The 14,150-nt window shown below is 41.7% G+C and overlaps 1 protein-coding gene across 9 annotated transcripts in view; it reads right to left on the reverse strand.

The window, feature by feature from the left end:
• The window catches only part of SVIL (supervillin), a 156,514-nt gene that overhangs the window by 102,969 nt on the left and 39,395 nt on the right, over nt 1–14,150 (reverse strand). For all 9 annotated transcript variants that reach the window (XM_061436229.1, XM_061436232.1, XM_061436230.1 and 6 more), the window contains exons 2-3: nt 7,341–7,398; nt 344–435 (exon numbers count right to left, since the gene is read on the reverse strand). In XM_061436229.1, coding sequence (XP_061292213.1) covers nt 344–435; nt 7,341–7,398 — 150 coding nt within the window. The remainder of the gene's footprint in view (nt 1–343; nt 436–7,340; nt 7,399–14,150) is intronic.

Raw genomic sequence — 14,150 nt, forward strand, 5'->3', positions numbered from 1 at the left:
AACTAGTAAGAACCTACGGTATAGCACAAGGAACTCTACTCAGTGCTCTGTGATGACCTAAATGGGAAGGGAATCCAAAAGAGAGTGGATCTATGTAGAGCTGATTCACTTTGCTGTACAGTAGAAACTAACGCAACATTGTAAAACCACAATATACCAATAAAGAAGAATTTAAAAAATAAAAATGTGACAAAAGAGGTTATTTAATTAAGGTTGCTTTCTTGATGAGGCAGAAAGGGGCACAGAGGAGAACCAAGCTGGAGATTAGGGAAAGAGTTCTCCAGGAAAATTAGATAATACATTTACACACTCTAGATACTGGTTGACCATCTAGAAGTCTTACCTTTAGGAAGGGCAGCTAAAAGCTGAGCATCGATCCTTCTTTTGTGGTTATCAAGCTGTTCTTTGTCTTCAAGCAAGAACTCTTTCTGAAAGCTAAAAATGATTCCATTAAGAAAATGTTTATAGAACAGTCTTTTGGACTCTGTGGGAGAGGGACAGAGTGGGATGATTTGGGAGAATGGCATTGAAACATGTATAATATCATATATGAAACGAGTCACCAGTCCAGGTTCTATGCACGATACTGGATGCTTGGGGCTGGTGCACTGGGACGACCCAGAGGGATGGTATGGGGAGGGAGGAAGGAGGAGGGTTCAAGATGGGGGACACATGTATACCTGTGGCGGATTCATGTTGATATATGGCAAAACCAATACAATATTGTAAAGTTAAAAAATAAAATAAAATTTAAAAAATAATTTAAAAAAATAAAAGAAAATGTTTAAAGTCCTTTTAAACCCAGGTATCTGATATGAACTGAGATATCACAGAACATAAAAAATTATGTTACTACTGTACATAGTTAAACATGTGTGTATAGATTATAAGTAAAATAGTTTATTTGGGGGAGTTAATAGGTAGCTTTTTTTCAATTATTCATGGTTATATTAATATGATTTTTGGGTGCAACTAAATAATTACATCAGCATAGGTGGCAGGGGGTGGGAGGGATGTGAGGGTATGTGTGGCCTCTGGTGGTAAAAACATCACTGCACTAGGAGATGGATGCCTCTGTTCAGACTGACAACCTCTTCAAGGGCCACCAGTAGCTGTGCAAACTTGAACTAATCACTCGACTTCTCTGTGCTACAGTCTTCCTCAGAAAATCAGTGACTTGTGTAGGTGATCTACACGCTGTCTTCCGCTGTTGAAACTAAAGTAACAAACATCTTCAATCAAACAAAAATCAAAGAATGGAGAAGAGGTGTGAAAGGTTCATGAAAATTTGTCCAGGGGAAAAAAAAGAAATGGGACTTCCCTGGTGGCCCAGTGGTTAAGATTCTGCCTTTCCAATGCAGGGGGTGAGGGTTCAATCCCTGGTTGGGGAAATAAGACCCTGTATGCGGTGTTGGTACAGGCTTACCAACCAGCTCCTTGCTCTGCCCACCATTCCCAGCCTCCCAAAGCACCCGTTTCTTATACCTGCTGGTGGTGTAAATACTCCCCCCACTGCTGCTCTTCAAGCTCCCACAGGACTCAGCAATCTCTAAGTTGGAAGGAACATGGGCACACTCACCAGGGTGCGTGTGTATGTGTGTGTGTGCGTGTGCAAACACACCCCTGGGACCACTGCTGTCTTCGGCTTACAGATCAGGAAACTGCCCAATGCTTTGGCCAAGGACACACACGCGGCAAGAACAGTATGCAACGTGCAAATCTCCTTCTGCTCTGACACTGTGCGCACGCACCTGGCCCAGGACTTGGAGCCCACAAGTTCACGGCCTCCAGGGGAATGCTCCTGGAGTGGGCAAGACCAGAGCTGCGGCCTCAAAGGAAGAGAACAAACCTAGGGAAACAGGAAACTCATCTTCCCCAACAACATGATCACCTCCAGAGAGGTGGTGATAAACCCGTAAACAAACCCAGCACCAGCCTGACCTTTCCCATGGATGGTCCCGTCTGTGGCTTCGCCCTGCAGGGGTGTGTCCACAGAGGCCCAAGGGGAGACTGAGGAAGCGCTGCGGGAGCTATGAAGGGGGCGTACCAATCACTAAGATCCTAGATACAAATTAAATTTCAAGGACTGTCTGTATACTCCAAAATACTGCCATCCCATCTTCCTAGAACCAAGCTTATCAGAAACCCTTAGTTACTGCTTATAAATGTGGAATGCTTATACTCGTAAACAGCAGTGCCATATATTCTTATCAGTTAATAAAAAGTCTTGAGAATAAGTAGGCTTTGAAAACCACACTCCAGGTGGCTTGAAAATCCTGACACCCCCTGCTCAGGTCAAAAACTTAGAATAAGCACTGACTTCTCAAGAGTGAGAATCCAGTGACGGTTCTCAGTGTTTTTTCATATGATTACATCATACCATCATAGAGGTATGATGTAATCTAAACTTAAAACATTAAACAACTGCAGAATGGCACCCTACTTAAGGAGTGACATGCTATCAATATTTTAATTGACTATTTAACCACTTGAAACATTCCAACAAGTTCTGTACTTTCTTTGGGAAACAAAAATCTCAGGAAGAAAATTCTATATTACAAGGAATGATGCAAACCCTGAAGTATTCAGCTCCAGACCACTGGAGCACAAATATTATCTCCTATTTTCAAAACTGAACATCTGTGTTTCTATTTTCCCCCTTTTATCTGCTCATCAAAAAGCTCAATGAAGCTGCTTAAGGAAGACTAAAAAACTACCCTCTTGTTAAACATTTTACTGAACTTGCACAGAGTGGGGTTCACAATCCATCACCCTACACCCCTGGCTTCACACGCATTTCCTTTCTTGAAACAAACTACAGATGTGTCTGCATTGATGGGCACGACAGCCTCTCACGGGTGGTCAGAAACCATGAAAACCATAGCACGTTAGGGAAATCTCTCCTGCCTCTTCCCATGGCTGACTGTGAATGCTGTTTCCTCCTCAAGTCTCTTTCTCCAGCTGCCTTCCATCCTGGCTAGTCTTGCTCCTGGTCTGGGCCTCAGTTTAAGGTCATCTCCTTAAGGAAGAACCCTGTGACCCCGTGTCCACCTACTAGCACCAAATCTACTCTATGTACCTCTGTTTATTCTCTGATGTGACCCTGTTTTCCTATTTATGGAACATATTACAAGTGTCTCATTTTAACTTGCTGATTTAAAAAAAATACTTTTAAAAATCAATAAATGTACAGTGAATGAATTGGCTCTAATAAAATATTTCAAATATTTACGACAACTACTCTGAAGTATTTTTTTTTAAGATTTTATATTTTTGATGTGGACCATTTTTAAAGGCTTCGCAACACTGCTTTTGTTTTGTTCTGGTTTGTCTTTTTTGACCCCACAGCATGTGGGATCTTAGTTACCCAACCAGGGATTGAACCCACAGCCCCTGCCCTGGAAGGTGAAGTCTAAACCACCAGACCACCAGGGAAGTCTCCTGAAGTATTTTATGTATACACTTTACACACTGTGGATATGATGGGGCAAAGAACATGACAAATACTGAGACTCATTAGAAGAGCATGTATTTAATAACGTCATCCCTTCCTCCCTTCCTTCCTCTCCTTCTCTTCTCTTTAAAATAACATATAATTGGGAAAACATCGCTCATTACCTTTGCCTACCTTGCCCGTATGTATGAAAATATGTGTATGCTTGCATGTTTATAAAGTATTTTTCAGGTCTCCATCCTCAAGGTAAAATTTTCTTACTGGAATCCACATGGCCGCCTTTATACTTCTTTCTTGCTGTTAATACCTCTCTCTCCAATTTCCTCCAAGTAACTACTAACCTCTGACTGCTAACCAATGACTACTAACCAAAGATGACTACCAACCAACAATGTCTAGTAACCAATGACTACTAACCAATGAGGAAGTAGATGAGCCATAGGAAGAATAAGGAAGATGGGCTGGAACCAAGGACTCTGACTTGGAATTGTCACAAGAGTTGTGACGGATGCAAGTTTCCCCAAATCAATACGAAACCAGACTGAGACAAGTCACGCCTCTATCCTGGACTTCTGACACGTGAGGGCACCAGTCAGCAGTGAAAATGCAGGCAGGACGCACTGGTGAAGCAATCTGGACCAGTCACGAACGAGCAACTCACTTGCTCATCTAATGGCTGGTTAAACACTTACAAATGTCCTCCCCCACAGCCCTAGCGCCACTCTCCTTTCATTCTCTGAATCAGAGGCACCCAAAGCAGCATCACTGGGGGAGCCCAAGCCCTGGATGCCGGACTATGTCCCTCCTCATTATCAGCTACATGCGGATTAGGGGGTCTCTGCCCAGACCACCTCTCTGGGCCTTGGTGGGTTGCCACAGCTCCAGTAAAAGGTGGGATCCTCTATTTCACCATGAAACTGTCTCTCCATATAACTAAAGTATATGCAACAGTCTTCATTTTGGGGAATTAAAATTTTAAAAGCTTCTAATATGAATACAATGGGGCTTCCCTGGTGGCTTAGTTGTAAAGAATCTGTTTATCAATGTAGGAGACATGGGTTCAATTCCTGGGTGGGGAAGATCCCCTGGAGAAGTGGCAACCCACTCCAGTATTCTTGCCTGGGAAATTCCATGGACAGAGGAGCCTGGAGGGCTATAGTCCATGGGGGTCACAAAGAGTTGGACATGACTTAGTAATTCAACAACAACAACAATATGAAGAAACACCTTTAATATGTTTTTCGTCTCCTCTGAAATGGAGCTCCCTTCTTCATGACTAATTCTTTCATACTTCTAGCTCTTTCCTCTGCTTCAGTGATCCAAGAAAAGATTGCCCTTCATGCTTCCATGATAATTTTTTTTAACATGTCCCATTAACCTACTTAAATGCCCAGCAAGACAATAAAAGGACATTTTATTAAAGTGAGAGCAAAATAAATAAATAAATAAATAAAGTGAGAGCAGCCTATCCTGCGGTTATTATCGTCTATCTTTTTTAAAAAATGGGATGTCCTAATAAGGAACATTCTGTTCCATACCGTGAAGGGTTTCCCGATAAATAACTCTTCTACTGAAGTTTAGTTACAAGACAGGGGAGGGAACATCCCTGGTGGTCCAGTGGTTAAGACTTCATGCTCCCAATGCAGGGGACATGGGTTTGATCCCTGGTCAGGGAACTAAGATCCCACAAGGCCTGTCTGGGTAACTAGATTTCTCTGAAGGAGGCAGGTACTTGTATTTCCAGCCCATTTTATATTTAGGGCCAGAGCCCGGGGGCCACTGTTTTAATAGGCGTACATGAAATACCACCACTGTTTGAGAACCGCTGTGCCCCTCTGAGTCTCTCTCCTTGAATTGACTGACCTGCGCTCATACTTCATACTTTCCCTTGAAAAAGCAGCGCTTTTCTGTCTCCTCTTTTTTTCCCCTGCTCTTCAGTTCAGTTCAGATGCTCAGTCGTGTCCGACTCTTTGCAACCCCATGAATCGCAGCACGCCAGGCCTCCCTGTCCATCACCAACTCCCAGAGTTTACCCAAACTCATGTCCATCAAGTCCCTGCTCTTAGTCACGTATTAAGTCTACAACAGCTAAACCAACCTGCTAGTGATATATTCAAAACAACGTTGCTATGATCTGAATGTTTGTGTTTCCCGGAATTCACAGGTTGAAATCCTGACCCTCAAGGGTGAAGATATTAGGAGGTGGGGCTTCTGGAAAGTGATTAGGTCATGAGAGTGGAGCCTTCATGAATGAGACTGGTGCCCGTTCCAACAAGACAGGATGCAAGACACAGGGCAGTGGGAAACCTGGAGGAGGGTCGTCACCCCGTGACAGTGCACCCTGACCTCAGACTTCTAGCCTCCAGGTATGAGAAATAAATTTCTAGCCACTTATAAAATAAATTTTATAAGCCACTCAGTCTATGAGAGTGAACAAATTAAGACACAAGCCTTAGCTTCTATTAAAAAGAAAGCAAAGATGAGAAATAAGGGAGATTGCATCGAGTACTAGAAGAGTAAGGTTTCATGAGTCAAATAAGACAGCCTTACTGATGACCATGCCTCCTCACTGCTCTGGTTTACCTTATACTATTAATAAGATCTGGATGAGATTCATCAAAGTTTACCCCATCCAGTGTGTTCAGAAGGTCAAATCTAACATTCTCAAACACAGAGCCAGGCTTGCTTGGCTAGGGCACTGCTGACACAACAGCTTATCCCAATGTTTTGAGATGCAAACTTTTAAAATAAAGAAACAATGTCTTATGTCATACATTAGGAACAAAAGCATCTAAGTGGAATGAAGGGTAGATCTGGGTTGTAGCCTTCCTGCATAATAAAGTGGATGCTGAAATCCACATCTCTGTGTGTTCAGAGACCATCATTTTGTGTCTCCACTTGAAAATCTCAAAACCTGTTAGGGACAGCCATCTGTGAGGCTACATCGGAAATATAGCTACCTTATTAGGCACAAAGTTTAATTTTTCTATTATCTCACCTCATTGATGTATGTACCACGGAATTTTTGCATATCAGGTACATCAAATAGGTACCCATAATATCCTGCAGCCAATGGAATTGAAGGGCAGAAAGGTTAAGAGACCAGGCAACTTGAACTTACCTGGACAGGTGAGTGGGTGGATGGGTGGAGGGAGAGAAGTAAGGGGAGAAGAATGGGTCAGAAGGAAGGGACAGAGGGAGGAAGAACAAGACTAGATCCTTTCTTAAAAAACTAAAAGCATATATGTGGATAACTGATTCACTGTGCTGTATAGCAGAGATTGGTACAACATTGTAAATTAAATATACTTCAATTAAAAAAAAAAAAAAAGAACAACAACAAGCCAAAAGCTCCCTTACTAAAAGGATAGATTGCAAAAAAGGTATCATATCCTTAGAGGCAGATATAAGAAAGAAACGAACTTGTAAAGAAAAGCCCTTTACAAGTTTGCAATTACAGAGATACCAATAGGCCATTTTGCAAATAGTTCCCATGTGTGTGTTCAGTCTTGCTCTTTGCAGCCCTATGGACTGTAGTCTGCCAGGCTCCTCTGTCCATGGAATTCTCCAGGCAAGAATACTGGAGTGGGTTGCCATTTCCCACATCAGGGGATCTTACTGACCCAGGGATCGAACCCATACCTCTTGTGTCTCCCGCATTGGCATGGGGATTCTTTACCACTAGTGCCAGTACAAAAAGCATCTTTGCTGGCTGAGTGCACTGCTAAGTCAGCCTGCTTCACATGTTTTAATAAGTTAAACTCTGGAGAGAAAATATTTTTTTTTAAAACATTTAAAACTCAAGGATTAGAAATTTAGGAGAATAATTTCTAAAGCTCCTACAAATCTTTGAAACTTAAGATTTCTTGAGCAAAGACTTCTTTACCTTGGAACTTTTCTTTGACACGGGAATCCAACGAGGCTTAAGTTTTTCTTGTTCAAATCTAAGGGGAAAGAAATAATGTAAGAATGAAATACCCACACAGTAACTTAAAACCAAAAAAATAAATAGATAAACTCCAATGGGGAAAAAAATTCTTCACGCTCCCTTTGAGACCATTTAAGAAAAAGGAAACTGTGAACCAGAAATATGAATATAGAAAATACAAACACCTTTAAGCATCAAACCCCACCACATGCATTATACTTAGGAATTGTTTTGTTTTGTGTTTGGTTAATAGTAGCCAAGATACTTCATGGGTTAAAAAAGAATTCTGACATAGTTCAATACTACCATTTAAATTCTCTATGGTTACAAGAAAAACTCCAAAGCAATTAAATACTGAAAAACATAGCTATTATCCTCAGGGGCAAAAAAGGAGAAAAAAATTAAACAATTTTGGTCCAGGTAACCAGAAAGGTTTAAAATCATCACTGCCTGGTATATTTGATGCTTTTAAAGAAGGCACAGCAGGAGTTGGGGTGCATGAGGGGTTGATGAACAGTGGAGGGGACACTTCAGCTGTGTTTTTATTGACTTCATTAAAATCTAAATGATAATGACACCTCAAATTCACCACTTATTTATTTTTGAAGACAAGACATATATTACGTAAAGACAGCTGGTAACAATCACATCCAGCAAAAACACACATCCGAGTGAACTGGTTAATGAAAACCAGGCACAGGCAAATTTATAACCGGCTTTGGGTAAGTAATCTGTTTTACAGCTTTTGGCATAGCAACTGTTTGTCCACCCAGAAAACCACAATTAGACCACTTACAGAAATTTCTTCCCTTATGGAAGAGCCTTTTACTGCTTAATATTTAGGGGCAGAGCTTGAGGAAAAGGAGGTACAAGATATACCAGATGCTGACATGTCATTACCTATCAAATACATTCCGAATCCTGGAATTTGGAAATTCGGACCAACTAGAGAAACACAATACAAAGGTATAATGCCAATTAAACATCTAGGCTTTTTGGCTAATGACACAAATATCCTTGTTATGTGCTTAGAAAAAGAGAACTTGGTTCAAAAAGCTATCAAATATTGCAGAAGCAAATTCCTAAATGTGACGCCTCAGTTGTCCAAATCTCTTCCCAGTCGTGCATTTGGACTGGAAAATACTTTCATAGACAATGGCCAAATTTCCAATGTGATATTCAAGATAACCTAAAGATTTCTTTTTAGCTCAATCTGTGAACCTAATGTGAGATGCCACTTTAGTAGTTAAATTGAAAGCACATCTTTTCCTCTGGGCTCAAAAGGAAGCCACTAAGAAGACAACATTTTTTGTTCCAAACAGCCTCCCATGAAGATTTCATAAAAAGACAAACACACACCACTGCCTACTGGAAAAAATTTAGTAGATATAACATTTGGTTTAGAAAAATACTTCAGTTAAAGTACAGCACATCCAGAACTTAATCCAAAGTTTGAGCATTCCAATATAATCTGCAATGTTTCCTTCATAAAGGCTTAAGCGGTTTAGCAATTTCTTTAACGTACAACAGGAAAAAAAAGCCACCTTTCTCAACGATCCTAAGATAAGCTAATTTATAAAGTCAATGAGATATTTAAAGCATCCTTTGAGAAAACCACAGACTAGTATAACGGGGCATCCAGGGTAAAATGGAAGATGCAAGACATTCATGATGCTATTAAACAGACACTTGAGGGCATTTTCCATTTCTCTCGCCTTACCTTGTTTCTCAGAGAACTTGAAAGTGCCCAGGTAGCTGGGAATCCCTGGGCTTCTGAACATGGCTGCACACATCAAGTTCGGGGACAGAGCCTGCTCTACAGCTAATTCTCAAGCAGCCACGGCTTGCGGCCCGTCTGAGCAAAATTGGGTTGAGCTTTTCACAGCGCAAGGCAGTCAGGCACTGGTGTCCTTGAGAGTAGAGTAAACGCAAAGCGAGACACTGCAGGCTAGAAGAGCTCAGACCCCGTAATCAGATTACAAGCAGAAATTAGGCCTGTGGATGCTGAAATAGACTGGATTCCAGTGATGGGACATTTATGAGGTTACACTTCCGAGCCATGGCTGAACCACAGCTCTTGCGTCGGCTAAGGAGACGACGTTGTAAACCTAACCACCATCAGGAGAGGCAGGACAGCTCCTCCCTGCCCTAAAAGCAAACAAACAAACAAAACCAAAACCATCCAGAGATGCTCCATGTACCGGGACGAAGGAGAGCCTCTGAACTATTCCCAGGCTGCTCAGAGTCTGGCTTTGGCTAAGTTCAATGAAACACTTGATCGAACAGGGAGCCAAAACCCCCGAGTTAAGAGTTAAGGTTGATGAACAACATATGAGTGAAATTGTGGGAACAGAAAAAGCAGATATTACTAGAGGTTCAAAAATTTTAATTTGAGACAGAGGCTCTTAAGTATAATACTACTTTTTCTACTCACGCTGTTTTTCTTACTTTCTTAAAGACATTTTTTTTTTCCAACAGGTTTAGGTTTACTACAAAATTGAGAGAAGGTACAGAGTTCTCATGTACGCCCTGCCCCATACACAGCCTCTCATGCCATCAACATCCCCCACCACCAACATCCCCCGCCACATGCTACATTTGTTAGTTACCAAGGATGAACCTACGATTTAACCTACGATTCACCATAACCACCAGAGTCTACCCTCTGAGTTCACGCTTGGTACTGTCCATTCTGTGGTTGTGAATACACCACGACACGTATCCATCACTCTACTATCATACAGAGGACTTTTGCCCTCAAAAGCCTCTGTGCTCAACTTGTTTATCTCCCTCCCTCTCCCCTCCCTCAGCAACCGCTGATGTTTTTATGTCTTCATAGTTTTGCCTTTTCCAGAATGTCATATAGTCGGAATCATGCAGTATGGAGTCTTTTCAGATTGGCTGCTTTTGCTTAGTACACAGTATGCATTTAAGGGGTATTCCTAGAAAGGCGCTAGTGGTAAAGAACCTGTCAATGCAAGAGACATAAGAGATGCGGGTTCCATCCCTGGGTCAGGCACATCCCCTGCAGGATGGCATGGCAACCTACTCCAGTGTTCTTGCCTGGAGAATCCCATGGACACAAGAGCCTGGTGGGCTACAGTCCATGGGGTCGCACAGAGTCGGACACAACTGAAGCAACTTAGCATGCACATGCATTTATGGATGCTCCATGTCTTCATGGCTTGATAGCTCATTTATTTTTAGTGCCTAATAAGCAAGAGAGTTCCAGAAAAACATCTATTTCTGCTTTATTGACTATGCCAAAGCCTTTGACTGTGTGGATCACAATAAACTGGAAAATTCTGAAAGAGATGAGAATACCAGACCACCTAACCTGCCTCTTGAGAAATCTGTATGCAGGTCAGGAAGCAACAGTTAGAACTGGATATGGAACAACAGACTGGTTCCAAATAGGAAAAGGAGTACATCAAGGCTGTATATTGACACCCTGCTTATTTAACTTCTATGCAGAGTACATCATGAGAAACGCTGGACTGGAAGAAGCACAAGCTGGAGTCAAGATTGCCGGGAGAAATATCAATAACCTCAGATATGCAGATGACACCACCCTTATGGCAGAAAGTGAAGAGGAACTAAAAAGCCTCTTGAAGAAAGTGAAAGAGGAGAGTGAAAAAGTTGGCTTAAAGCTCAACATTCAGAAAACGAAGATCATGGCATCTGGTCCCATCACTTCATGGGAAACAGATGGGGAAACAGTTGAAATAGTGTCAGACTTTATTTTGGGGGGCTCCAAAATCACTGCAGATGGTGACTGCAGCCATGAAATTAAAAGACACTCACTCCTTGGAAGGAGAGTTATGACCAACCTAGATAGCATACTCAAAAGCAGAGATATTACTTTGCCAACAAAGGTCCGTCTAGTCAAGGCTATGGTTTTTCCAGTAGTCATGTATGGATGTGAGAGTTGGACTGTGAAGAAGGCTGAGCGCCAAAGAATTGATGCTTTTGAACTATGGTGTTGGAGAAGACTCTTGAGAGTCCTTTGGACTGTAAGGAGACCCAGCCAGTCCATTCTGAAGGAGATCAGCCCTGGGATTTCTTTGGAAGGAATGATGCTAAAGCTGAAACTCCAGTACTTTGGCCACCTCATGTGAAGAGCTGACTCATTGGAAAAGAGACTGATGCTGGGAGGGATGAGAAGGGGACGACAGAGGATGAGATGGCTGGATGGCATCACTGACTCCATGGACGTGAGTCTGAGTGAACTCTGGGAGTTGGTGATGGACAGGGAGGCCTGGCGTGCTGCGATTCATGGGGTCACAAAGAGTTGCACACGACTGAGTGATTGAACTGAACTGAATGAGGAACCAGAAGGCAAAGGAGCTGCTGGAAAAAGGAAGTGGAGGAAATTGTAGAAGCAACTGATTCTGAAAGTGAATAATTAGATAGGATGGAATACAGTTTGTGTTTATAAATAATCCTCTGCAAAAATTTAGTTTATAAAACATAATATTTACATTCCTGAAAACTATTCTTCTTACAGAATCCTCATCCTAAGGGACTCTCAATGCTTCTTTTGAATTATTATGATGGGATAATTTTAGTTAAAAATCTTAAAATACAATTCCAGTACAGAATAAAAAAATTTTAGGGACAGGGGGCTGTGCCCCTTGGCTTCTGGGATCTTAATTTCCTCACCAGGGATCTAACCAGGGCCTACTGTAGTAAGAACATGGAGTCCTAAGGACTGAACTGTCAGGGAATTCCCAGAATAAAAAGAATTTGGAGGGAATTCCCTGGTTGCTAAATGGTTAGAACTTAGGCTTTCACTGCCATGAAACCCGGGTTTGCTCCCTGGTTAGGGAACTAAGACCCTAGAGGCCGCAGTGTGTGGCCAAAAATAATGAATGTGGATATCCTCTTTAAGTTGGTCATGGATCTTCCTACAATGACTTGCCTCACCCAACAATTATGAAACAAAGCAAACAAATTTAAATAGGGCTTCATAGCTATAAGAAAAAAAAAAAAGACAGAAGTCTTTATTAAACTATGGATATGCAATTTAACCTACTATTTAAGTACCCCATCCACCCCATTCACATTCGACTTAACCTCCTATTTAAATACCCCATTCACATGAAACAAACAAAGACTATGAAGGGGACTTCCCTGGTAGTCCAGTGGTTAAGAATTTGTCCTGCAAGGCAGGGGACGTGCGTTTGATCCCCAGTCGGAGAACTAAGATCCCACAAGCCATGGAGCAACTGAGCCCGTGTGTCACGACTACTGAAACTGCGCACCAAAGGAAAGATCCGCACCGCGCTGCAAAGATCCCGTACGCCGCAAAGATCCTGTACACCACAACTAAGGCCCAACACACCAGGTAAACAAATGGTACAGAAAAGAGAGAACTGAAGGGGGAGAGCGCCAAGATGTTTTTTTAAAAAGTATTTGAAAAACAAGACTACAAAGAAATATACATTTTATATCAATAGAAAGTAGTCGTGTTTCTTTTTCATTTACTTTCCAACAATTGGACATAAATTAAATCCCTTTTGATTATACAGTGGAAGTGACAAACAGATTCAAGGGGTTAGATCTGATAGAGTGCCTGAAGAACTGTGGACGGAGGTTCGTGACATTGTACAGGAGGCAGGGATCAAGACCATCCCCAAGGGAAAGACATGAAAAAAGGCAAAATGGTTGTCTAAGGAAGCCTTATAAATAGCTGTTAATAGAAGAGAAGTGAAAGGCAAAGGAGAAAAGGAGAGATATACCCATTTGAATGTAGAGTTTCAAAAAATAGCAAGGAGAGATAAGAAAGCCTTCCTCAGTGATCAGTGCAAAGAAAGAGAGGAAAATAATAGAATGGGAAGTCTAGAGATCTCTTCAAGAAAATTAGAGATACCAAGGGAACATTTCATGCAAAGATGGGCTCAATAAAGGACAGAAATGGTATGGACCTAACAGAAGCAGAAGATATCAATAAGAGGTGGCAAGAATACACAGAAGAACTGTACAAAAAAGATCTTCACGACCAAGATAATCATGATGATGTGATCACTGACCTAGAGCCAGACATCCTGGAATGTGAAGTCAAGTGGGCCTTAGGAAGCATCACTACGAACAAAGTTAGTGGACGTGATGGAATTCCAGTTGAGCTCTTTCAAATACTAAAAGATGATGCTGTTAAAGTGTTGCACTCAATACGCCAGCAAATTTGGGAAACTCAGCAGTGGCCAGATGACTGGGAAAGGTCAGTTTTCATTCCAATCCCAAAGAAAGGCAATGCCAAAGAATGCTCAAACTACCGCACAATTGCACTCGTCTTACACGCTAGTAAAGTAATGCTCAAAATTCTCCAAGCCAGGCGTCAACAGTATGTGAACTGAGAACTTCCAGATGTTCAAGCTGGATTTAGAAAAGGCAGAGGAACCAGAGATCAAATTTCCAACATCCATGGATCATTGAAAAAGGAAGAGAGTTCCAGAGAAACATATACTTCTGCTTTATTGACTACGCCAAAGCCTTTGACTGTATGGATCACAACAAATTGTGGAAAATTCTTCAACAGATGGGAATACCAGACCACCTTACCTGCCTCCTGAGAAATCTGTATGCAGGTCAAGAGGCAACAGTTAGAACCAGACATGGAACAACAGACTAGTACCAAAATGGGAAATAGTACATCAAGGCTGTATATTGTATCCCTGCTTATTTAACTTACACGCAGGGTACATCATGCAAAATGCCGGGCTGGATGAAGCACAAACTGGAATCAAGATTGTGGGAGAAATATCAATA

The sequence above is a fragment of the Bos javanicus genome, chromosome 13 (genome assembly GCF_032452875.1).
Source record: "Bos javanicus breed banteng chromosome 13, ARS-OSU_banteng_1.0, whole genome shotgun sequence".
Lineage (NCBI taxonomy): Eukaryota > Metazoa > Chordata > Mammalia > Artiodactyla > Bovidae > Bos > Bos javanicus.